We start from the raw sequence: 26,618 nt of genomic DNA on the forward strand, positions 1-26,618 counted from the left end.
GAACGAGATTGAAATTTTGACAATAACAATCAGCTGTCCAAGTGTCTTCAAAGAACTAAAAAGGGGAGGAGATAATCGATAATGACTTATTGTTTATTGTAATAACATTTTAGAAAACTTTATCTCGTTAAATAACTTAAAAAAGGCACCATGACAGAAAATCAAAACACGTCAAATTCTCCAAATAAAGACCCTTCTGTCACTGTCATAGAGAAGCAAACACAGAGAAGAATCTTTAAAATAATCGTAATTGGAGATTCTAATGTAGGGAAAACTTGCCTTACCTATAGATTCTGTACTGGAAAGTTTCCAGATAAAACGGAAGCAACTATAGGTGTGGACTTCAGAGAAAGAACTGTTGACGTGGATGGTGAGCAAATAAAGGTATACCCAACTAGAAGTCTAGGTAAAAAGATGAGAATAAATAAGGGCTGTCTTTGAGTCATTACACAATATAAAAATTCTAACTAAAGTAAAATTAACATACTTAATGAGTATTGTTGAGTCCTTGACGGTGGTAATTTGTTTCACTGGAAGAGACAGTATAGGAATTGGACTCATTCCACTGCCTTCAAAGGTCTCTTACCTTGAAAATTATTAAAACCCAGACTTGCACTTGACATATTATAGCTGTGATTGGCATAGGCTAGATGCACGAGCTTATTTGATGGTAAAATGTATATTGGATGAAAGTTAATGCAACCCAGAACCAGAAAGCCCCAAAGTGGTTTACATGTGCACCATTATGTATGTGAGCAAACTAAATCATTTTACAACTACTCCAAAAACATAGCATGGACTCCCAAATTAGATATAAAAATGTGTCCTTAGTGCATATTTTTCTTTGTAACATGAATGAAAATAAAGTATAAATATAAGAAATGAAATATTTTTTAGAGTTTCATTGGCATATGACATGAAGTTGGTACGTGATCATATCAACTATAACGTCCTTTGGGCATTGTAGGATTTGATCATGTGACCAACCTCATGTCATATCCCAATGAAACTCTAAAAATGATATCTTAATTTTAATTGTCTTTCTTTGTTGTGTTAAACAGGGTATAACTATTGCCCCAAAGTGGTTTACATGTGCACCATTATGTATGTGAGCAAACTAAATCATTTTACAACTACTCCAAAAACATAGCATGGACTCCCAAATTAGATATAAAAATGTGTCCTTAGTGCATATTTTTCTTTGTAACATGAATGAAAATAAAGTATAAATATAAGAAATGAAATATTTTTTAGAGTTTCATTGGCATATGACATGAAGTTGGTACGTGATCATATCAACTATAACGTCCTTTGGGCATTGTAGGATTTGATCATGTGACCAACCTCATGTCATATCCCAATGAAACTCTAAAAATGATATCTTAATTTTAATTGTCTTTCTTTGTTGTGTTAAACAGGGTATAACTATTGCAGTCATTGGAGAAAAATTTACGTAACCTGTTCTGTCAAAATAAATGTAGAGTGACATTTACTTTTCACCTTCTGTTCAAAGGCTAAACTAGTAGAGCTTTGAGCTACAGTCCCATTAGATGCTTTTGTTTATATATTATGTGGTTTGAAGATCTAAAATTTATTTGATATCTACCCATGATTGTCCACCCTGTCCCACAAAACTATCAACAGATCCTTCTTAAATAGGATTTGTGCAATAAATATTATTGCATCAGATGATTCTACCTCATATGTGAAACACTTGAGTATATTTAACATATTTCAACTTCTGCAGCTTACACAATTTCTAAAGTAAAAAAAAAAATAATTGTGTTTTCATTTTTACACTGTATATTTATTTAGCTGTGATTACTAGTATGTTCCTAGAAAGTATCTTGTTTCATTGTAGCTTCAACTTTGGGACACAGCAGGACAAGAAAGATTTAGAAAGTCCATGGTTCAGCATTACTACAGGAATGTCCACGCTGTGGTGTTTGTGTATGACGTCACAAAAATGTCCTCCTTTGAGAACATGCCTGGATGGATTGAAGAGTGTGACAGACACAATCTAAACCTGGATATTCCTCGTATTCTAGTCGGAAACAAGTGTGATATGACTGATAAAGTCGCAGTGAATACAAACTTGGCTCAGAAGTTTGCAGATTCTCACACCATGCCACTGTTTGAGACTTCTGCAAAAGATGAAGAAAAGGCAAACCATATTGATGCAATATTTTTGACTCTTGCACACAAGCTGAAGAACAGCAAGCCGATGATGTCTCCATACATTGGTCCTGGTGGCTACCCAAACAATGTCCAAGTAGTGACAGTGGGAAAGTCGCCCGAGTCTAGAGGTCTACAAAAAATGGGGACCGAGGACAAACAAGAGCAGTGTTCTTGTTAAGAACTTTTAGTGTGAAACAAGGTCTGAAATGACTTGATTGTAACTCTCTGAATTAGGAACACTAATGTGGAAATCAGTGACTTACTGATTGTGTTCAAAAACAACTGGTTATTATCATTTAATGGCTTCTAGCTCTCTGATCAAAGGGTTTCCACTTAAAATGCTTTGCTTACTTAGTATTGTTTGCTAGGGTTTTTATTATAGTATATGTTCCATATTTTCAAGTTCTTCATCTTTTGCTTCATTGGCAGGTAAATATTTAGGATAAGCAAGCTTTGTCAAGTAAATATCCAGGACACACTCATCAATTTACCAGAAAATTTAATTTTAGTGGATTAAATAAATCGGTTTTTTTTTTTTTGCTTTCAAGCAATTTAGTCAAGTTTGTTCAAACATTGCAGTAATTTTTTAATACAGTCAAACTTCATTATTTTGAACTCAATGGATCGAGAAAAATTTTTGAGATATCTGAGGATTCAAGATATCGAAGGTAAAATACTTGAATAATAAGTGGTTTGGAATTCCAGATTAATTGGACATATCCATGGTATTCAAGATACCTGTGTTTGAGATAGCAAAGTTGAAATGTATTATGCACCAAGTTCATGAAAATTTTAATACACATAGTTTCCTGATTTCAGTTAGTTTTTTTATGATAAGGTGAATGGTTATACTTCTGTAAACTGCATTTGAATGCCTATTGAATGTAAATGCATGTGGCTTGTAAATGGATTTATTTAACTGTAAACATTCTTACACATTTAATTTTCCATAGTGCACATTGGTGAAGTACCGGTATAAAATTTGAGATTGGCATAATTTGATCCTTTGTAACAAGTATAAATAAGTTTGATATTGTACATGTAGTCAACATCAAGTATTGAAAATTCAGTTTTAATATTCCATTTTTGCACAAGTCCTCATTTGTCACATTGTTTTAAAAATTTCTAACAATCATGTATACAGTAATTTTCCTAGTCTTTAAATTTTCCGATATTAAAATATTGTCATTATTTTTTTCAGTGTTAAGTATCACATTTTTTTATAAATACAAACTTTATTATTGATCCTTGTATCTTTCATATGCGACACAAAATGTCTTGGTCTTTTAATCCATGTTTCTGAGACAGTATAGTAGTAGCTGTTACCCAATGATATTCAAAAATATACTAACAAAGTACATTTTTTTTATCAAATATTTTGGAGAATATGTTTGAAAAATAATGTTGCTCTTTTTCAGAGAACCTTGCTTGGAAACATACCAGGTACATAAAGTATGGGCTCATGCATACTTTACGCATCAGTTGGTCGCTGTTTTTGAGCTTGCAGATGATAAATTACATTACATGTAGCTAGTCAGTATCCTAACTTGATCCCATATTGATACATATACTCATATTAGACATGAAAAAGTGGTAAATGTGAGGAAAAATTAATGTCAACATCCTGTACAAATTATACTGATATTTTCTTTCATTATACATTGATATGCAGGTCACTGAAACGAGGAGAGGGCATACAATTTCTTAAGCATTTATAGACATCAAATAATTTTTTTCCAGGCCCAATATAAAGTATGTAGTCTATATGGATCAGACTCGGTATTGGTCTGATTTAAATATGTGCAGTTGTACACATATTTTTTTTATCTATTTTTTTTTTTCATTTACACCAAGTTCAGTTGTCTTTCAATATGTTGTTGCTTAATGAATGTTTTTAATGTTTGTTTACCAATATGTGTCTGCTTATAATTACAGTGAAGAATTATAAAGCAAAAGTTCTGGTTTTAAGGTGTGTCTTTGTAAAATTGTTATCTTGAAACAGTGGTTGGAAGGTAACAACTTGTCAAAATCTAAACATTCGTGAATGGCTAGATTTGTTTCTGTAATTGAATTGATATGTGTAAATATAACAACAAGTTTGAATGCTTAAAAGAAGTGATTGACAAAAGAAGCACATTTTTGTGAGAACAATAAAGATAGATCACAGAAGTTTGTTGAGAATATGCAGGCTTCAAGTAATAAGTTTGCAAGTACTTTCAGTTTTCCAGTGCATGTAGGGAGTAGGTACAGTATGTGGAATACTTAAAAGAAATATTATATATAAGGTTCACATTTTATGAGCACTTTTGAAATTTAGTTTCATCTGTATCAAGACTCGTAACAGTTTAGCAAACTTCCATATTCTCTGTGCATTAAAATTCACAGTATCCATGTTTTAAAAAAATTATTATAAATCGGCCTTTTCCAGTAATCCTGCATTTTTCCACTTTATAGTTTATAATCCATACTGGAGGCCAAAGTAAGCATGGAGTATCCAAGAAGTCAGTGATTGTTATATTGTTCATATATCATTAATGATTCCATTTAATTATTGTTGTGAATAAAATGTATATATTTTAATAAATCTGGGTTAAAACAAATCTCCATTTTTTTCAGTATTTTATCAAAATGCTCAGATATTTTTTTTCAAACTGCTACAAGTACGTTAAACATATACTGGTAGTCATGTTTAATCGAAAGTAAAAATTTCGGCAGAAAAATGGAAATCATTCACAAGTATTGTGATCGAGAAAACTTTGTTGTCGACTTGGGTACAGATCTGAGAATAAAGCCTATGCATTCTAACTTGTGCTGATTTAACAATAATGAAGGCTTTAACCTTTCACCATCTTTAACTGAAATTGTCTTTTTATTTATTGTGTGATGATGCAGATTGTTGAAGTCCTTTTTGCCTTGTATCTTGGAGGTTGACATTCAACTTTGGAAATACAAAGATTCTTGTAAAATAATTTAAAGTTATTGCTAAAGTTGGAGTTGTTAACAGGCAGACCAAATAAATAAGCTCCAAAATCAATGATCATGTTATCACGAAAACCACAAAGAAGATTGAGAATTTTTGTCCTTTTTATTGTTGTTGAACAGTCCCATCTTGGGTTTCATAACATAGACTATTATTTCAATGGACAAAATATAAAATCAAGTGGAATAAAACATGTCACAATATAAATGAATCAGAGTGACATGTACAATGATTTAATTTGATGTTATTTTTAAGCATTCACAATGTACAAAACACAAAAAAGTAATGAATATGTTTCACACAGTGAGACATGCTGGGAAATTGCACTAATACTTTAGTTTTTTTAATAGTTCACTGTATCCCTTCTTAAGCCATTAAATGACACAAAATAAATAACTCGCAACAGCACAGATTAGATTAGTGTACTGAATTTAAGCACTTCCCTTGCCTTCTTACAATAAAAATATAAATACATGATAAGTTTACACCAAACTCAATCACTCTCATTACAACCTCTGCACTTTTACTTTACAGCATTTTATGTACAATTAGCAAATATATCTCTAATCAAAGAGTATATCTTTCTTGAAAGCCCTTTTGAATATGATACACAATCATGAAAATATGATTATAAAACAAAATATTCTCAAGAAGCTTCAGCTTCTGTAACTTCCACTTTTACTTGAACATGTTCTATTGCTACACTTTCTTGAGATGGTCCCTCAGTATTTATATCTTTCACTTCCTCTTCTGCATCTGGCACTTCCTGTTTAACAGTTGCACGATTGCAGACAGTTTCCTCCACATTTGAGGTTTGCTGAGTTTCTTGAACACTTTCCTCTTCTGCTGGTTCTTCTATTTTCACTTTTGGTTTCACTATCATATTCTCCTGGTACTGAATCACAGTATCAGCTGGTATCTGCCCAAGTTCTTTTTTGATCTGCATGATGAGGGGATTATTCTCGGCTGTCTTTGGTGTAGGTGTTGGTGTTGTCTCTATGATGCTGCCCTAAAATACAAAGAAGATACCTCTTTATGATCTGAAAAATACACTACATGTATATGATAAGGACATACTATATTATGATTCCTATAATATTTTACGTAACAAAATAAGTCAAATTATTCATACCTCTTTTTCATCTTCGTAACATACTGGGTGGTATGTCTGAAAGTAAATTATAAAACCTTATTTAATTCATTCATACCCAGTAATTTTTTTTTCATATACATGCATATTTTTTTTTCTTAACCAATAAAACAATTTTTTTTTTATAGTAGAACAAAAACATAAGGGTATTAAAAAAATCCTCCTATGGAAAACTTTTACAACTGCCCCTGATAATGGGCATTGGAAATTAATGCATGTATACTGAACCTAACAGTGATAAACATTTAAAATACTGAGGACTACCCTACAAAAGCACAGGTCGATACTGACCTTGCCCTCTGCTCTGATTGCATCCTTGAGATGCCATTCCTCTGCCTCTTCATCCCAGTACTGGTCAAACGGGTCACCACAAATGTCACATACCTGGACAAAACAAATACATGTATTTATTACCTAATTATTTCTATTTAACACAAGAAATGGGCCTTCTAGTCACTAAAATAGAATGCAAAAATTCTTTAAATCTCCTCTAAAGTTACTTTGGTAACAGAGCTGTAGACTGGAGCATAAAAAAACCTACATGTACAATAGGAAACACTCATACTGTAGTTTTCACAATTTGACACCTTAAAAACAAACATTTCATACCTTTTCACCCAAAGGAGATGGGCGAACATAGCGTGCAGAAAGCATATAACTTCAGAAATATAAAAATCATGTTCAGTTTGTGAATTTTATATTTAGAGTAAAGTTCTCATTATTGAAATTTATGAAATTGTGATAAACAAAACTTTTCTGAGGAAAATTTTCTCGACAAAATTTATTCTTTTATTAAAAAAATTAATGTGGTATTCGTTGGGTTCGAACCCTAGCAACAAAAAATCTTGAGTATCATTTTCATTCGAGACTAGCACGCTAACCACTAGACTACACAAGTCCTGACGAACAGTGGCATTTAAATCATGTTTGTGGTATGACCATTGACTTAAGGGACTTCAAGTATTTCTTGAAAAGATGCAAATTTTATGTCATAAAAGTATATTTTTAAGGTATAGTGGGTCATTGCTCCATATTTTTGGTAACCAAAAAATGTGTATTTTTATGCAAACTTTGAGGATTAACTTTCAAAAAGGTGGAGCGAAGACCTACTCATATCGAAAAATAGTGTTATAGTTTGAGAAAATGACCCCTTTTGCCCGCTTTAGTGTGTGTCTAATATTTCACAGGCAAATAATTTCAATCTTTGAGGGATTTTTGCAAATTGTAGAGATTTTACATAAAATATATTTTAATGTTAGACGAAATATCAAGGAAATTTTTGATATAATTGAAATTTAATTTTTCATCACCATGTTTGTCGCACTATAGGCTTATCGCTCGTCATGTTCACCCATCTCCTTTAAATATAAATTTTTTTTTAGCTGGAGAAATGTTTAAGTATCATATCAAATGGAAATGGTTGGTTTAAATACAACTCCTTCTTAGACTGTGCTCAGCATAGTGTCATACCTGAGTAACCTGAACTTCCAATGATACAGATAGGCAGACTAAAATTAGTGTACCTTACTGAGTTATCTAAAAACTGCAATCACTTCATCTTACCCTTGAATTCCATTGTTATTCTTATTTACATAAAATTCTGTTTCGTATTTGGATGCCAGTGTATGAAACATCATATACAGGTATGTATAACTTAAAGAAGCAAAGAAGAGCAGCTAATGATTTATTTGCTTTAATCTAAATCTAAAGTCATAAACTCCAAACAACTGCTTACATTTTCTCCATCTGAAGCTGCTGGACACCTGAGGATGTCATCGTTTTCTGGGATGTTGATTTTGACGGCAGCAGTGTCAGGCACTGTACTTGGTTTACTCTGCTCAAACACAATACTCTTACCTAAAAATAAAACATTACAATAACTCAGTTTTATTGAGTATTTCCATCTTTTAAATACTTCCTTTGAACATTTTTTCACATTAACATCAATATCTCATTTTCTAAATACAGAATGGAAAACAAGATAAAATTGTAGCAAATAGAGAAGATAATCAACTAACTTACCCTTGTCCTCAGATTCATCAATTTCCTCATAATCAATCCATTCCTACAATGTGAGAGAATTCAATTTATTGCTATGCTTATTATAAATACTGGAAAGCAAAGTAAAACTTATCCAAATTATTAGCCTTTGTCAATGAAAGCAACTATTTAGGTATTCCAAGTATGGACACTAATTTTTTGTCTCAAATACTGGAATAGTTTTATTGCACTCAAAATGGCACCTTAGTCCTACTATGCATATCTTTGCACTGTCAATTAAACAATAAAATAAAATACACAACAAAATATTAGATGTCAATTAACAGCATACTTACATCCAACGTATAAAACCACTTTCTGTGTAATAATATCCGAGCTCCATCCTTTTCTCGCTGATTTTGACGGAAATGCCAGTCTAGATGCTCTCTGTACTTTTCAGTCTGACTTGACGTGAAGCGCATTCCACAAGAAGTACATTGAATCCCACTGTACATTCTTTGAAACACCCCTTTGTATTGCCTATTTATGAATAGAAAAAAATCAATGCTTTTCAATTCAAATTTAAAGTTACATATATATAGGCATTCTTTTGTGCAACTGCTTTATATCATCAGCAAAACTCGTTTACATGTATAAGGAACTCAGATATATGGAACTCTCAGTTACAAGAAAGTTAGGTATTTTCCCCATTCCTCATAACATTTTTCTTATATAAGAATAAAAAAACTTTGGTCATTTCATGTCCCAATGACTTCCAAATGAGCAGGTTTTACTGCATACAGCCTATACTGAACATACTTTTTCAGGCTATCTGTTTTAAGGTCTAGTAGATCAGGAACAACGTCAATCTTGTCTTTCTTAATTTCCTGCAAATTTGAACAAAAAAGATAAAGTGTGGACCAAGACAAGGTATGCAAAAATCTCTTAATGATGAATAAATAATGGACTCTGATATATTGATCACTGTCATATATACTAACAGGAATGGCTGCCTCTTTCTTCACTTTGCTGGGTTCAGTTGAAGGCTCCGCTTTTACCTCTGGTTTGGAAATTATTCCAGTGTCTAAAAGTTTCTGGAATAATGACCCAATGTCAAATGGTGCTGAAGTTGCTACAGCAAAAAAGAAAGAAATTGTTATATGCATTACCTGGTAAATTACTTCTATAAAGTACATACATGTCTTTGATGAAATTAGACATACATATACCCACAAATAGCTGAACACAACCTGAAAGTATTTGATGATTAAGATAATAATAGTTTTTACCTGGTGCTGAAGGAATAATGCCTGGAATCTGAGATGACTGATTACTGGTCAGGCTGACATCTGCAACAGGTGTGCCTAATAAAACAAGAATAGTTATACAACTATAAATAATATGCACATCTTCACATAAATGCAGTATGTTTTGTCATTTACTTCCATAAACTCTGAATGTACACGATTCCTGGTACAAAGAAAATAATAGGGATGTGCGTTTTTATTGGTATACTGGTATATCATTTTTTATTGCACAATATATGGATATACGTGATATGGAGACTAAAATATTGGGATTTAGTATGTAATAATAATTAATTTTTTTGTTCAAACAGTATACCCTCCTCTCCTTCAGAGCAGGGGTATAATTATAATAGCTGAACTTACTTAATATAGGACCTGCACCTATTTGGGTATTGGCCCCCGTAGACAAGGACTGCATAGACATAGGAGTAGGCTGCATCATGGGGAATCCCTGATTGGGCATCATGGGGTTCAGACCAGGTCCCATCATCCCATGGGGAGGCTGATTTGGCATCATGCTATTAGGTGGCTGCATCATTGGAGGGTTTTCCATTGGCTGATTTGGTCTTTGCATTGATGGTCTATCCATCACTGGTGGTCGTGGGCCTCCTATAGGTCCAGGTCCTGTATCAATAAATGAACAATTACAAAAATGACATTTTAAATTCAATGAGTAGTTCAAACAGCATAATTTTTAGAAATCATTACACTCAATGAGATAATAGCAAGAAAAACAAACACACAAACAATTACCAATAGGTCTGTTGGATCCTTGGTTCATCATGGGCCCCTCTGTCTGGAAATTACCAGGTCCTGGAGGTCTCATTCTTGGGCCTTGCATTCCATTTGGAGCATGAGGGCCAAAGCCAACATTATTAACAGGCATCATTAACTGTGGATCCTCAATAGGTTCTAAGATTTTCACATCAGGTGAATTTCCCTTCAGCTGAATTTCCACTTGTCTATTTCCCACCACAATTGTTTTGGGAGGGCCATCAAATTTCACCTCGTACCATTTTCCATCAAATATCACTTCATGAGCCGGGCCACCAAAGGCAATATTGTGTGGTCTTGTGCCGATACGGATCTTGACAGCTCTGTCCATAGGTACAGTATGGGGAATGTTATTGACAATAATATCCCTTGGTGGTCCATCAAAGCGAATGCCATGTGGCACACCATTGATCATCACACAAGGAATTTTTCTGTCCAATTTCAATTCACACAACTTCCCATCAATCAAAATTTGTCGGGGTGGTGGTTCAAAACGAAGTTCACAGCGATTTCCAGCAATAAACACAAATCTAGGTGGACCACCAAATACTCCCAGTTCTTTATTATCTAACAGAATCATACCGTCTCTTCCATCAATTCTGATGGTATGTTCTTTATCTTTGATTGAGATTATCTTTGGTGGAGCATCCAGCCTTAGTTCATGTAAAAACCCATCTATCCAGAGCTGTCTTGCTGCACCATGATAGAATACTTTGAAATTTCTTCCAGTACAGTCTGCCTGTAGTTTAACTTCCCTAACATAATCTCCAAATGTGTAAACTCTCTGGCCATCTACAAGAATACATCGCTGATTTGGATCTGCAAATATTTCAATCTGACCTTTACCAAATCTAACCTTTCTTGGGGGAGCACCAACTTTAATATGGAAAGGTTTTCCATCAATCACAAACTCTTCAGTGTCATCAGTTCCTGGAAAATTGCTAAGATTAGCCCATCTTGAGTCTTTCATAGGAGGTAACTGTCTCAATGGAGGTCTAGGTTTGTTCATAAAGTCTGGAGGTGGTCTGTTGTCAAAATCCCTATCATCCATATCACGTTGTGGTGGTGGCCCTCTTGGCCCAGGGAACATTCCACGACCCCTAAAGTTTCCTCTAGGTCCACCCCTGTTACCTCTATCCCACCCTCCATGCCATCCACCTCTTGGAGGAAATCTGTCATCCTGTCTTCGATTGTCCATATCATATGGAGGGAAATCCTCATCCATGGGACCTCTTTGATCTCTAAATACTGGGGAGTTGCGCCCCCTTGATCCTCGACCTCTGAGTCCCATTCCTCTTCTTGGACCACGATTACTATAGTCTTGAAAAGGTCGACCCCTGTCAGGTCTATTATCAATATTATCTTGTCTAAAATCTGGTGGTCCCCTTTCTCCTGGGAGACCTCTACCATCATAATTCCACATCTCTCTATCATAGTCTCTATCCGGAGGTCCTTGCCAGTCAGGTGGAGGGAATCGCTCATCATCTTTCATTGGCCTTCCCATCCTATGTGGTGGTCCAGCCATGTCCCTATTGATTCCTCTATCTACATCCATTGGTGGTCTTCTATCATCAGGAGGACCATCAAATATTTCTCTGTGGTGGGGTCCTTCAGGAGGACCAGGTCTGTCTCTATTAAATGGTGGGAATCGGTCTCTGGAATCGCTGTCAAAGTCACTCCTCGGAGACCGAAATTCTCTTTCATCCATGTTTAATTCTCGAGCTGCAGATCTACGACTTTCTTGCCATTTTTCAGAGATGGGTCCATCTCTCTCCACTGGAGGCTTTTCATTACTTGGAGTAGGCCTTGGTGGTGTAGGCACTCTAACACTTGGAATTGATCTCCAATCCTTAGGTGGACCAGGCTGATAATCAGAGTCTCTTTCATTTAACTCTCCTTTTAATTTTTCTCTTTCCTGCTGAATCTTTTGTAAAACATCCAATCGAGATAAGTCCTTTAAAAGTTCTTGATGCCTTTCAAATGTTAACTCTCCTGATTTTCTACGTTTCTCAATCTGTTCTAAAATGGTTTCTCTGTTTTCCAAAGAGAGAGCATTTGGAATATCAACAGTTTTTGAGGATTCACCAACACCTCGCAGATCAAGGTCCCCTTTCTGACTACGAAAGTCGGTGTCTTTTCTGTGGTCCATGTCTAGTGGACTTCTATGATCCGTGTCCCTCCTCTCACGTTCAATCTCATAGGAAAACTCCCCTGGATGGTCATGCCTGTACTGAGCCCAGCCCTTCTTAACTGCATTCTTGGGCTTTCTCTGATCTACATCCATCAAACTCCTGTAGTCCTGATCCTCACTACCAAACAATGCACTGCAGAAAGCAAAGAATTAAGGACTTCAGTTAACAATGTCACAAGAAACAAATGTGCTTTAAAGACACTTCAAATCTAAATTAATGAAAACATGACAAATATTACAACATATTCAGGCAATGGGCAAATTGTAGACAAAAATTGTAAAAATGAAGTTTAGAAAGAAAATCAAATAAATCTTGGTGAACCAAGTAATAATTACTTTATATGTTTAATCTTACATGTTTAATACAAAATCATAAATAAACGTAAAAAAAAAAAAAAAAAAAAAGAAAGAAAATGAATATAAAATAAAATTTTAAAAATTCATGTACACTTAAGGCAAATAAAAATTAAACATTTTAGTTCTTTGACAAATTGAAATACAATCCTTTTTGAAATAAAAATTGCAAGTCTGAATTCAGTAACAAATTACTTACGTGAAACTACAAGTAGCAACAAAGGAGCACAAAAAAAAAGACTTTGTTATATAACTCTGATAATAATCTGGATTTCCATACAAGGCTGTCAAGTGTGGACAACCAGCACATTCTTTGCCAACTTTATTATTACAGTTATTTGTAAAAACATATTTCTTTCCCTAAGTATTATCTCAATCAACTTTATACCACATTTACAGCATGTTATACCAATTTACATCCAAATACATGTATATAGAGAAAAAAATATACCTCAGTTCATTGTCCAATTTTGGCTGGTCCTCCAACCTCGGCTTTTTACTTGGTCCCTCCTCCTCTATGTCAGCCTTGTCTGCACTCTCTGATATCTCACTAAGGTCACGTTTTGAGTTTCCCTTCACTAATTTTTGATCTTTACTTCTCTTTTGCTCACGTTCATCCAGATCATCTTTACCTTCTGCAATGACCTCTTTTTTAGGAATTTTGTATCCTGAATCAAAGAATCCCTGCTTCTTTTCGGTGTCCATTTTTTCCTCTGATTCTGTTGGTTCAGGAGTTGTTTCAATTTTAATGTCATCCTTCACCTTATCAGTTTTCTTTGGAGACTTCTTCTCCTTTGGTGAAGGTCTTTTTCTAGACACAGGTGACCTTGATCTCTCCTTTAGAGATGGTGATTTTTCTTTGTCCCGCCTTGAATGATTGGAATCCCTGCTGTCAGAGTCTTCCTCTAGCCTACCTTTAGATCTGTCTTTTGGCTTGGAATCTTTTTTCCTGTCTTCTGCTTTCTTTGCATCTATATCCCCCTGAGATTTTCTTTTGGCATCCTCCTCCCTGCTTTTTGAGTCTCTGTTAATTCCTCTTTCATGCCTAGGGCTACTTTTCCTTGATGATCTGGAGTCTTTGGAGCGTTCCTTGGAATCTCTACTTCTAGCACTTTCTCCACTTCTTCTTTCTTTACTTTTAGAGTCTCTTGATCTAGGCTTATGAGAATCATTCTCACTTTTATGCTTCACTTCACTTTCATTTTCCTTGGCTCTTCTTTCCAGTTCACTCCTTAGGGTTCCTTTATCTGTGGAATGCCTTTGACTTCCAACAGACTTTTCTTTATCAAAATTATCATTAGGTTGAGCTCCAGGTGGCTTAGCTCTATCACTAGTATCTTCATCATTTGAATTTTCACTAATGAATGTTTGAGTTGGTGGTGGTAGACTAGAAGGTGTAGGGAATGTTATCGTGGAGGTAGGTGGCATGCCTGGTGGAGGCTGGCTTATCACAGGTGGAGGGAATAGTCCAGGTGGTGGTTGAGACAGCATCATTCCTGGATTAGGCATCATGGGCATCAAGTGAGGAGGGGGCATGCCCGGGAAGGGCATCATTATAGGATTGGGTCCTGGGATGCCAGGCATGGGATTTGTAGTGACTTGTGAGATGGGTGGTTGAGCTGAAGCAGCACTAACTGTGGGAGGTTTGTTTTGAAGTCTAGGATCCCTGACACGAGGATCCCGAACAGTCCTAGGATCTCGATTCGGCATTCTAGGGCCACGTTTTGGCACATTGGGCAAGGATGGAGAGATGGACGGTGTTTCACTTATCAGGGTCTCTTCATTTTTCAAGACCTAAAAATCAAAGATTATTCCATTTTACACTGTACTAAGTTGTTTCACTCACTAAAAACTGCATTCTGATTAAAATAGATCTTTGATACCCTTTGAAATTTTGATAGTCACTGTACAAAGCGACTATCAAAATTTTGGGAGCGTATCAAGACCTGATTTTAATCAGATTGTAAAATTAACTGTACACACACTGTAGTTTATGTTACTGAATAAATATGATCAATTTTGACTCAACAATTCTCCTGGACATGAAATATGTATCATTCAGATAATTTTTTTTCACCTTGGGATGAGATCGATTCTGAGTTGCCTCTTCTAGCTCTCTAAGTTCCATTTCAAGCTTCTGCTGTTGGATTTTCAGCAACTCTGCTTTTTTTGCTATCAATTGTTGTCTCATCAGTGTTTCTTCATCTACATCAGGAACCACAGGGAGTTCAGGAACTATGTCCTCCTCTTTCTGTATAAATGGTAGAACATTAATGAACAATACTTGCTGTAAATCATATCGTATGTTCTGATCTATAGTTATTTTGAATTTTGCCTCATAGTCATATAATTATTAGCTTACCAATTAAAAAATGTTCTTGAAATAGTCACTTCATTATCAGAAAATTACAATTTTAAAAGAATAGATTCATAAATTAAGAAAAGAACGTGCCATGTTGAATTGCACATATTATATCCCACTTTTAAATCATTTAATACTGATCTTTGTATCAATTTACAGTTTATTCATGAACTACATCTGCTGGAGCTTTTTTAAAATACAATAGCAATCCTCTATGATATGGATAACAATCGCACCCTATTGACTGTTAATATTTAGAAACTATTATTCACATGTCAAACATCTATGGCTATTTTGAGGAGAAGATTTTTATTTTATATGTTTATCAAGTTTATGAATGAATTTAATTTAGTATTTAATATCCACTTTAAAATGCAAATTAAAGTAATATTTTTAGTTTTGGTAATGAGGATATTATGAGCCAGGATTTTCAAACATGTATGCATGCTTAGTTATTAATGAATCACTATTGTCCTTAAAGGAATAGCTGCCTTGAATTTTCAAACTTAAATTGTCTTTACAATTTTGTTTTGCACAAGATTAAAGCAGCATTTAATTTATTCATCACTGAACTATTGTGCAAATATGTCAATAAAATCAAAAGCATTAATTAAAATTTGATTTCAAACCAGAATACCAGGAACTTATTGGTGCCAAATATTAAGCCATCCCCATGCTCAATCTCATGCAGTTTATACCTTTGCAATGAACTTTGGATTGACAAATATGTTACTCTTCCCATCAGTTTCTGCTACAGCTGTAATAGGCCAAGCTGGATCCATGTGGTTTACTCGTACATCAATGGCATACAGTTTCCTGTTTCTAAATATTTCATTCCATGTTTGTCGAACTTTGTACATGCATTGTCTTGTCTTTTCATCTACCTGTTGTATTAACGTAGAAAAGTTCACACTTAGAGTTTGCATTACATTACTCCAAATGAAATGTAACCAGCGAGGGAGAAAATACAAGAATTCCAACCCAGGCCCCTGGGTCAGGTTCTCTACAGAGCTACGGCCACCGGCAATCAAATCTGCCTAACCATCACATTCCTCCCTTCTTAAAGGTCTTTGCCCCCCCTCCTCTCCCCCCAACACCAACCCAGGCTCTTCCCTGGCAGGTCTTTCACCTGTAACTTCAAAGTCATAGCACGGCACCAAATGGAACATGGACAAAAAAGGTAACAGACCAGACCAGGATTTGAATCCTGGTCTTGTCTGTCACATATTTTTTCTCCTTGCCAGTTCAGAATATCTCTTCAGAATATTTGAAATCATACACACAGATGTTACACATGCACTTTCCAAGCATAATTTTCCACCATGCAATCATTTTTTTGTGCTTGTGTGCAACCAGAAAGGAGAAAAATTATGGTTGAACTAGGAATCGAACGATGGACCCTGCCTTACTAAGTCATGCAGATACTCTATCCACAAAGGTACCCTGGCAAATATTCATGGTACATATAACCCAATCCACTACGATTGCCCAGAATCTTTTGCCCCTTGTTGGTCTTTCATCTGCAAGTTCAGGGGTGGTCAACAGCACCAAATTATGTATCAAGAAGAGTAAAAATGTATGGTTGGACTGGGAATCGAACCTGAGACCCCTGATAACTAATTAAGTTCTCTAACCACTAAGCTTCCCAGGCCAATATTATCAGGCAAAACCATCTAATGTGGTTTAAAACCCTTGCATCAAGCATAAATTTGGGAAAACACAAAATTTAGTCAATTATTCTTTGTATTCTACATTGGCTTCTTTAGCTTTCATTATTCATGTAAATTTTTTTCTCAGCCAAAATTAAATTTTTTTTTCTCAATTACAGTTGAACTTTGGTATCTCAAATACCATGGATATGTCAAAGTGATTTGGATACCCTAACCCCTTATTCTTTAAGTATTTTAACCTAAATATTTCGAATCCGAGGATATCTCAGTTTTTTCTTGGTCTCATCGAGTTCGAGATAACGAAGTTTGACTGTATATACGTTTTAATTGAACACACATGGGGTGCTGCTGTGCATCATTTTTTCCTCCCCCTGAATTTTTTTTCTTTACCTATATGAAAGTATTTCATATATTTAAGAAAAACACTTAATTATCATCATTTTACATTATGGGCAGAAACTTAAGCTTGCAATTGACCTAAAAAAGCACTTGTCTTTTCTGTCTCTAAAGTATTATCTTTCTGAAAAAATTGGCAGATCCAGTGTCTAATTAAATGAAAGAACAGTTGTTAAGCTAAATTTTGAAAAGCTAGATACATGCATGTAGCATTTATTTGGATGAGACAGAGATTCTAGATAAAGAATACATGTATGCAGATAATTCAGACACATCTTTTTATAGACAAGTTCTAAAAGACAATTTTATTTGATAGTCTAGTATTAGTAAACTGCATATTAATTAAAATTCAAAAATGGGTACTGCCAAATAAACAGAATAATTATAAATATCTTCCTCAGAAAATTTGTGTGCATTGCGCATGATCTAGAGGTGGATAAGGGTCAACCTTCTCTCCCCCCCCCCCCCCTTTCCGACTTCAGTTACAGAATTTCTATGTAAAAGTCACACAAAAATTACTTTGGACAACCCTCAATCCCCATCTTAAGATGGTAATGAAAGTCATGTTTCTGAACAAAATTGTCTAGGAAAGTATCTTTTTTGGTTGTTAAAAAATTTTCAAGTTTGACACTTGTTAGGGTTAACTGATATCAATGAATCTGATTAAAATCAGATCTTTGATTCTTTTTTGAAATTCTGATAGTTGTTATACAGCTACTATCAGAAATGCAAATCAAAGATGTGGAACCTCACTCTCCCAGAAAAAATAATGGGCCTGCACCTAATTTGTATGCATAACAGCTGTTAAAAGTGTTCATGAAATTGAGGTGGGAGAATTTGCCCAAAATTTAGACTTATTGCTAAAATTATTTTTGATGAAATCATATTAAAATTGTCAAGTGAAAATATCATTCTATTTGTACAAGTTTTAGATGGATGCAGCAATTATATCTTAAAATTCTTCTGTTATATATTAGAAAATAAAAATGAGACATCCAATCAAAAAACATATCAATTATAAACCAAAAAAAGTTAGCATTTTTGCAAATGCATATGAATTATATAATTTTGATGTTTGTTCTCTTTTCTCTTGAAATACAATAATCCTCTCCGTTTTCCAACACAGAAAATAGAGCTCACAATTATCTCCAATTTGGGTGGCTGAATGGCCCCCTTTTAATGCAAAATACATACATTTCTCCCATTTAAATGGTATTATTTCCCCATTTATCATTAGTGATGATAAGTTGTTATCTGGGACCAATATCATGTATAGTGTAAAGGTTCCTGTTGATATCAAAACCACTAGAAAAATTACCAGAATATTTTTGCTTTATGTACAGTAAAACACCCTTATAGCAAACATGTTTATAATGAAGAAATTTTTATTTCCCTTGGTTTTAAAACATAATGTTAAATGAATGGACATAATTACATTTATAAATTAGAAAAATTGTTCTTCCCTGGCATTTCACTATAAACATGTTTTACTGCAACTTGATTTTCTCCCAAATTCTATACTCTCCCAACAGTAAAAGCCTGTCCCCTGTACCATACACTGGTATGAGAGGCCTGCAGTCTGGGAAAGCTACAGGGTTAATCAGTCAATGAATGTCAATACAGATGTATGATACAGCTAGTCACTCACAAATACACATCTTGCTAGTGCCCACCTTCGAGGGCAAATATTCTGAAGAGGCATTATGTACCATTGTGCATCATAAAACAAAATTAATCTTTCAAATTTACACTGCGCAGTCTGAACATATTCATTTTTCATATCTGAATGCAGTTAAATTTGAACGTCTATTCCACTGCATCTTTTCCACCTTTAAATTTTTTTTTGAACTTCCCGATAAACAATGGTATCTTATATCTAATTACTGAAGACTTGTCTGCCTTGTCTCCTGTTAATATGTAAATAACATCCATTCTGGTAATTATTTTGAGATATGCACATTAATTTTATTCAGCTTTTTATTCCCATCTTTTTACTGTGCAAAGATGACAGGGCCAAAGACCATAAACTGAGAACAGACATGTCAAAATTCATATTTGAATATCTAGATTTTTGTGAAACAAACACATTTCAAAAGTTCACATACTATTAAAATACAAGATGGAAATTTTGTTTCATTTTCAAAATAATTTTGCATTGCATAATTGGAAATTTTGACTCAAGTCTGTTCTCTGTTTGGTCTTGAGAACATGTTTCTGTACTGCGCCGTTACTTTCTTTCCATGTTTCAGAATTAAGAGAAGTCAAGGAAAAATAAAGTTTACCATGGCAGATCACATCTTTGCATTTTTTTCATTGATTAAACAGTGTTAGCATTCCTCACAGTTTTCCATAAAACTAAAAGACATTTTTTTGGGGTTTTTTTTCCCTTTTTTGTACAAATAAAGTATATACCAGTAACATTACATTATCATTTACAATTTCCATCACCAATAAGATATAACACAAATCAATTTATCAGATCTTGTCAATTTTTACACCAATGCTCACAGAAGAGCAGGAATACTTTATAATTAACCATTAACCAAGGGAGAACCTTTGAAAAGCATGAAAAAATTAGACTTTGTAAACAATTTATCACATCTCTTTTATTTTTACATCAACATTTCAAGGAAGATACTATATGGCTGTTTGTCCTCTCAAATGCAGTTGCTACCTGTTCATTGATCCTTCCTTCTGAATTTCCCAGATTCACCATTTTAAATCAAAAGGTATATAACATCATTTCCCGTAGCTTAAATGAGATATTCCATAAATTCTTAAAGTATGGACATAAACTTAGATATTTTACATAAAATAATATTTCAAAAATGCTATCTCAAAAGACCTCCCTGGTTAATTCCTGGATTTCTTTCTTTAACATAGGAAAATTCAGTACATGATTTTTTACTTCTTTAATCAACTGTGTCAATCCCAAAATTTATTAAGGGTAACACAAACAAAGATGGAATTTATTTCAAGTGTAATTGGATGCTAACCTTTTCAAAAGTTGTACAGAACGTCTGTACAATATTTTGAGCAAATAAAGAAGGGTACGATGATTTCGGGAGATTCTTGATTATAGAATCAATTAAGTACAGAGTTGGGAGCTTCTTGGATGGTTCAGCCTGAAAGTAGAAAATCAAAAAATTCTTTTTCAAGTTCTTCAAATTCATTTCAACCAGTCATGATTCCTCGAAGATCTGCAAAACACAAAGAATACAATAAATACATGAAATTAAATTGAAAGTTGCATAAAGAATCATAAACATATTCATGATTCATATCTGTACAGTATATTCAGTCAATAAGAAGTCAACAAGATAATAATGTCTTCTTCTTCTCGATCCACTTCTTTTTTCACTTTTTGGAATGATGGCAGCACGGCATTTATTTTCACCATTATTCATCTGTTCCTATATCCTTAACATCTTCTATTCTTCATCTTCAATCTTCTCAGCCACACAGCTTTAATACATCCCCATTTTCTTCAAATTTCCAAATAACCTTATCATGCATAAATGTCATCTTTACATACAAGTATATCAAAATTTGCTCTGATGAATTCTTTGGTACATGTATATGTATTTTAAGAGGAAGTCTAGGAAATTCTTATTTGTGAAAGATGATGCTATGTTATATTTATCCTGAATAATTTAACTCTTCATCTAGTAAATTAGAAAGAAAAAAGTACAAACATCCCTTATAATATACATCAACATTTCATTCAAACTTTTTTGAAAATGATATGTCTACCATTCTGGTGCTGAATTTTTTATGTAAAACATTGTTTCAAGTTTTGTCTCCCTCTTACACCCGTCACTGAATTTTGTTTGTAGCCATGTTTAGAAGCACTGAGAGAGTTTTGTAGTGGTAGAAATTTTATTATCTCTATTCAAACATTACTTTAACGAACAATATAGTATTCTTCCATGTAAACAGCACAGTTCACAACAATTTAAATAATTTTAATGGTTTGATACATGCAAACTCCTCAAAGTTGTTTACAAAGACTTCTATTTAGATTGTACCAATGTTTAACATTATAGGTTTTGAAGGAAGATACAATGACATGCTTAATTCTCTTAGTTTAAGACAGCATTAAATAAAGATCCGCAATAGTGTACTTCATAAAGTCGAAGAATTACTCTTTAAAATTCTACAACGCAGAATATGCAACTTAGTATCAAAATTTCTCCCAAGACTTGCAGGTGAGAATTAATATCTGGCAATATGGCCAGTGCCATGCCATCTCGATATTAGGCATCCGTTACAGTGCATTTGTCACTCATTTATGGTCCTCCAGAATATAAATTACTCAAAAGTTTATTACTGTCTACGGAAATATATATTGGGTTGATCAATGTCATAGCCTGTTGGGATAGGAATTTACAAATTTGCTTTACCAGCAGTACCACAGTTCTTATAGCTTCGCTACTCTCAAAATTTTTGTAACAAGCAAATTATATCACACCACTGTAGTTTCATTGTTTTTTTATTGAGCACTTTTTTTAAAGATAAGTTTTATGCAATTATCTTGTCAAGAAAATCATTCTTGAAAAATTTTCATAGTTTTCTTTGTATCAGCAGACAATTAAAATTGCCCAAAAATGCCATCTATCCCAAGTCCTCAAAAATGCCAACAAAAATCAATGAAACAACATTATCATTCAACTAGAAAATAACTGTGATTACCTTTTGAAAATGTCTCTATACTACATTTCATATCAACATCAATTTAGAGGGTAGCCAACACTCTCATATTTTAAATTCCAACCTGATTTTATCCTAAGAAATTGAAAAATTAATGAAACATAATGGCCATGTGTATATTATATATCACTAGTGAATATTGGCAACACAGTTATTTTCTCTTTATTTACCCAGAATAATTGAAAAGATTTATTCTATTTCATGCTCCTTCAATCATGTTCAAATATAAACTTGTAACACTTCATCTCGACTTTTTTCATGAATCCAGTTTATACTTCCAGATTCTTCACACCACTTTGTTCACCAATAATTTGTGTTACATGTATCATTGCTATTGCAATTTAATTCCTTGTCCCTGGCAACGAGGGAGTTGAAATGTTTGATACAGGAAGTAAGTTTTTCTCTTCAGAAAAAATTTTTCAAAATGGAGGCCAAACAGAGGAATCAACTCATATGACCTTTTGTAATATGTAAGGCTAAAACATGGTTCTCCTAAATCCATGTTTGCAAAAGAAGTTGGCACAACTGCCTTGTACATAAAAACCAATCATGAATGGCTTTGCTAAATGAAAGTCAAGACTAATTCACATATTTATTGAATAAATCATTATTGCACATAGTTCAGTTTTCCTCAATTCTTGAAAGTAACAGCAACAGCACTTGGTCAGTAGTCACAAAATTGCCGATTACTTAGAGTGCACAGATATTTCCAAACCGAATATGTCTCATATATACAGAACAGTTTCTTTATTTTATTAAAGAGATATTACAAGAACATATTTAAAATAACTCTGGATAGTCCAGTAAGGTTGCCCGTTTTTTGCAGTGAAATGAAATTGTTTAGAGGAAGTTATGTCACAGATTATTTTTCATCATGATGATCACAAACACTATTTCTACTACATGTACTACGGTCTTCTAAACTTGGATGCTGCAGTTTACAATGTTACCTTCGCGAGGTAATGCAGATATAAGGGCAGATACAAACGAGCACTAACTTGACAATAGTCAAAAACAGTTAAACTTTTATTATTTTTAACAACAAATACAGATTTTACTATTTTTTTTCCCTTGTTCTTTTTTTTTTTTTTTTTTAAACATAATCCACTTTCAATCAATGTTTGAGTCCTTATTTCAACATCTCCATACAGTCCTTTCAATATTACAGGGATTATTTTAGGGTCTCTCCGGGGCCGAAATTCGGCCCCATTCCCAATGCTGAAAAGTGCATGTTTTTCCCAAAATCATACCTAAAAACTCCCAATATGAAAAAAACGTATTAAGTTGTAAATTATTAAAATAAAATGATGACAAAAAGGTGTTTATGTTCTCTATGTGCGATGTACGAGCCATCCGAGGACTTCCGAGAAGTTATTCGGAATAGTATGGATGTTTGCATGCATACTTTTTAAAGCGGGATCGATGTTTAAAAATTAAAGTCGGGATCGTTATCTAAAAAATAAACGTGCATCATGTCAGTCTCTCCAGTTTGCCTAGGACGGTAATTTTCAGGCTGGGTTGAATCGCTCTTATTCTTATAAATTGGTCAAACAATACCGATTAACCACTCATCTGGAACAAACCCACTATCAAATGTTATTTTAAAGAACTTCTTACATAAAGGTAAAAAAGACGACAACGTATAAATATGTTCATTTACAATGTTATCACACCCTGCGGCTCTGCCATTTTTATAACTTCTGAACTTCAACAGCCGCTATAATATTTCATATCACTAAAGCTGGTTTAAGTCAGCTTCATACTATAAAAAATAAGAAAAATGATTAAATATTTGACTTTTGCATGTTTTTTCCTATTTATTTGTATGAAGATATTTTTCCCAATTTCAACCAAATATCGCTATTTTTCCCAATATTGACGGCCCCGGCCCCTGGAATCAAGGGGTAAAAAAATCCCTGTATTATTTTATTTAAAAGCTCCAGGAACTACCCAAAGGGTAACTGTTTATAAATTTTTATGCTCTATATCTGGGATTTATACAAGTGCATGTTATCCTAAAGAGACTGAATACTGGTAATGGAGATGAGCACTGGCCTGGTTAGCAAGACTTTCCTCAGCGTTTATGGTTACATTGTCAATTAATTCATACGCATATTTTCTCATTAAAATCATATTTTATGTTTGTCATTCAATTGATTTAAGCATAAATGATATAGAAAATAGGGCTGTATAGATATTTACTCAATCATTTGGACAATACCCAAGCCATAATAAATTAATGAATTTTTAAATGGCACATATTTAGGTTCACACATTTTTATTTCATGGTTTAATATAATTTTCCCATTGTCACATCTTTAGTGATTTCGATAATTTTTGATTATTTTTAACATTTGATATTGACCAGTCAACATCATTTTGGGCTAGTGAAATTTCAGAGATTTGTAGCCAGCATTGTCTACTAAATTTTAACTTTTAATTTAATCACAGAGCATTGTCCTGTGTCTGTTTAACATGACAACAAATTATTTCTTAGCAATTCTCAATAAAAGTGCATCTTCAGCATAGACGTCATATAAATAACTCCATAAGCTTTATTTACTTTTCTCCATAAATCCTTTAAATTTAGCAAATTTCTTGCTAGTTTAAACAAATGAGAATTTACATGTATTTTATAAATGTTAGCATGACGTCTCAAGGTCATGATATGACTTAAACAAAATGCAACTTCCTAGTGCAATAGTAGTAACAGTAAGGCCATAATAAAAAATTTCCTGGATTCTCATCCAAATTTTTTAAAAGATTGAGGTGGGCAGGCATTACTTTATATTTCTTCCATTGTGCAGATTTTTTTGTTGACCTTATTTAGCTATTAAGCCCGAATAAAAGTCATTATAAAGATCCATTAAATTTATATGCATATGTCTTACTACACATCCTAACCAATCTTTCACAACCAATCCTTGTTGAACACATATTACAGTAATTACAACCTTGTCAGCTGTCAAAATCACGCTGAATTCACAGGATTTAAAACAAAATTTGAATGGTTGCCGAACCCAATTAGATTGAAGATGAAGAAAAACAGAAATTAAAAAAAAATCAAGGCTGGGATAAAAAAAATTTGGGTGGGCAGGGATGAGAACATAGAAATATTTTTTATTATGGCCTTCTTGGGTTTTTTAAAACATCCTTTGGAGTTAATCATATGAATTGTTATGCAGTTCTAACTGTTCCAATATTCTGAAACACAAATTGGATTTTCCTCGTCTTTATAAGATTTTTAAAATAAATGCTTCCTCTTCCATCACCAGTCTGAATCAGAATTAAATATACCAATTTAAAAAAAAAAAGACTTTTTTTTTAAAAGAGAGACCATGAAAGATGATAATGAAAATAAAATGATCAAACTTAGCATGTGGGATGTTGTACTAATGGAACAAATTTTCTCAATATTCACTAAGGACCCTCTACAAGATTTAACAATGCTTGCTTTGTTCCATTGCATGTCACAACAAACAATGCCAAATACTTCTAGAAAGCATAAATGAAAACAAAGAATATTTATTTCACAAGTACAACAGCATCTGATACTGTGTCTGCAATATCAAAAGTTCTGCAAGTGTTCTGGAAATAATGAAATTATGCAGCTCCTCATAATACACATTACTCCTCATAATACACATTACTTTAAAAGAAGACAGACAACTTCTTGTGTAAAAATTTAATTTCAATTAAACAATATACATAAATGGTGACTGGCTGATTTGTATATATATGCATTGGTTGTTTACTCATTTGCTTTACTTTTAAATCGTGAAATTGAAGTAGTTATGTAAATATAAAGTTTTTCTTTTATATAAACAACGTAAAGTTGAATTTTTATAAGAACGGATGTTTTCGATAAACTTTACATCAATGGTAAACAACCCATATGGTACACGTACCGTCACATGACAAGTTATTTCCGGATAGTGACGTTTCAAGAAAATTGGAAAATCCATACCAAGAAAATTAATTAACTTCAAAATTAATTAAAATTGTATTTGTTATTGAATTCAGAAAGAAAAATATCAATGAAATAAACCTGTTGTAAATGCGTTTCTATGACTTTAACGATTTCTGGCGCATACTGCTCGTTGTCCTCAGCCAGCATGGTCAGCATGTTGATCAGAGGTTTGCTGTTCGCATTTAGGTCTTCCAACGAAGAATGGTATTCTTGGATAACCTCTTCTTCCATTGTATCAGCTTAATTCACTTTTTTAACTTCCCAATATTTTCATTATATCAGCATTAACAGATTATGTCTGTGCCCTCTACCTTTCAAAATGTCTTCCTCCTCGCTGAATGACCTACTTTTTGTATCTCAGGTTGTTAGAACAAACATTTGTTGATTGGTTAAAACTTGTGCAGTTCCACCAATCACGATACATGATACATTTAGAACAATCCTTTTACAATATAGTTCCTGTTCCTCTCCAAATTTATCACTGAAACTTTATAGCATTTATACAGATGTCTTAATTATTTTTTATTTTATATATTATTCAGTTCTTTTTTAATAGGTTATGAAATAAAAAAGAAACAAAAAAAAAGTTAGTATAT

At 33.5% G+C, this 26,618-nt stretch overlaps 2 protein-coding genes across 2 annotated transcripts; one reads left to right on the forward strand and one right to left on the reverse strand.

Annotated features, from left to right (window-relative positions):
- Positions 1-34: 34 nt before the first annotated feature.
- Positions 35-4,778, forward strand: LOC133173124 (putative Ras-related protein Rab-33). Its single transcript, XM_061308056.1, has 2 exons — positions 35-384; positions 1,862-4,778. Exons 1-2 carry the CDS (start codon positions 151-153, stop codon positions 2,354-2,356), a joined length of 729 nt encoding a protein of 242 aa, XP_061164040.1. The 5' UTR covers positions 35-150; the 3' UTR covers positions 2,357-4,778.
- Positions 4,779-5,244: 466 nt separating this feature from the next.
- LOC133173629 (pre-mRNA cleavage complex 2 protein Pcf11-like) lies at positions 5,245-26,354 on the reverse strand. Its single transcript, XM_061308607.1, has 16 exons — positions 26,101-26,354; positions 20,339-20,467; positions 15,975-16,160; positions 14,992-15,165; positions 13,366-14,708; positions 10,349-12,693; positions 9,959-10,219; positions 9,578-9,652; positions 9,290-9,420; positions 9,108-9,175; positions 8,645-8,828; positions 8,331-8,373; positions 8,044-8,165; positions 6,600-6,692; positions 6,291-6,326; positions 5,245-6,167 (listed from the first exon to the last, which is right to left on the reverse strand). The coding sequence occupies exons 1-16, from the start codon at positions 26,251-26,253 to the stop codon at positions 5,805-5,807; spliced, it is 5,706 nt and encodes a 1,901-aa protein (XP_061164591.1). The 5' UTR covers positions 26,254-26,354; the 3' UTR covers positions 5,245-5,804.
- Between the last annotated feature and the right edge of the window lie 264 nt (positions 26,355-26,618).

This window comes from Saccostrea echinata, unplaced genomic scaffold (assembly GCF_033153115.1).
Source record: "Saccostrea echinata isolate AGI-Se365-2 ecotype Australia unplaced genomic scaffold, CSIRO_AGI_Sech_v1 ptg000056l, whole genome shotgun sequence".
Taxonomy (NCBI): Eukaryota; Metazoa; Mollusca; class Bivalvia; order Ostreida; family Ostreidae; genus Saccostrea; species Saccostrea echinata.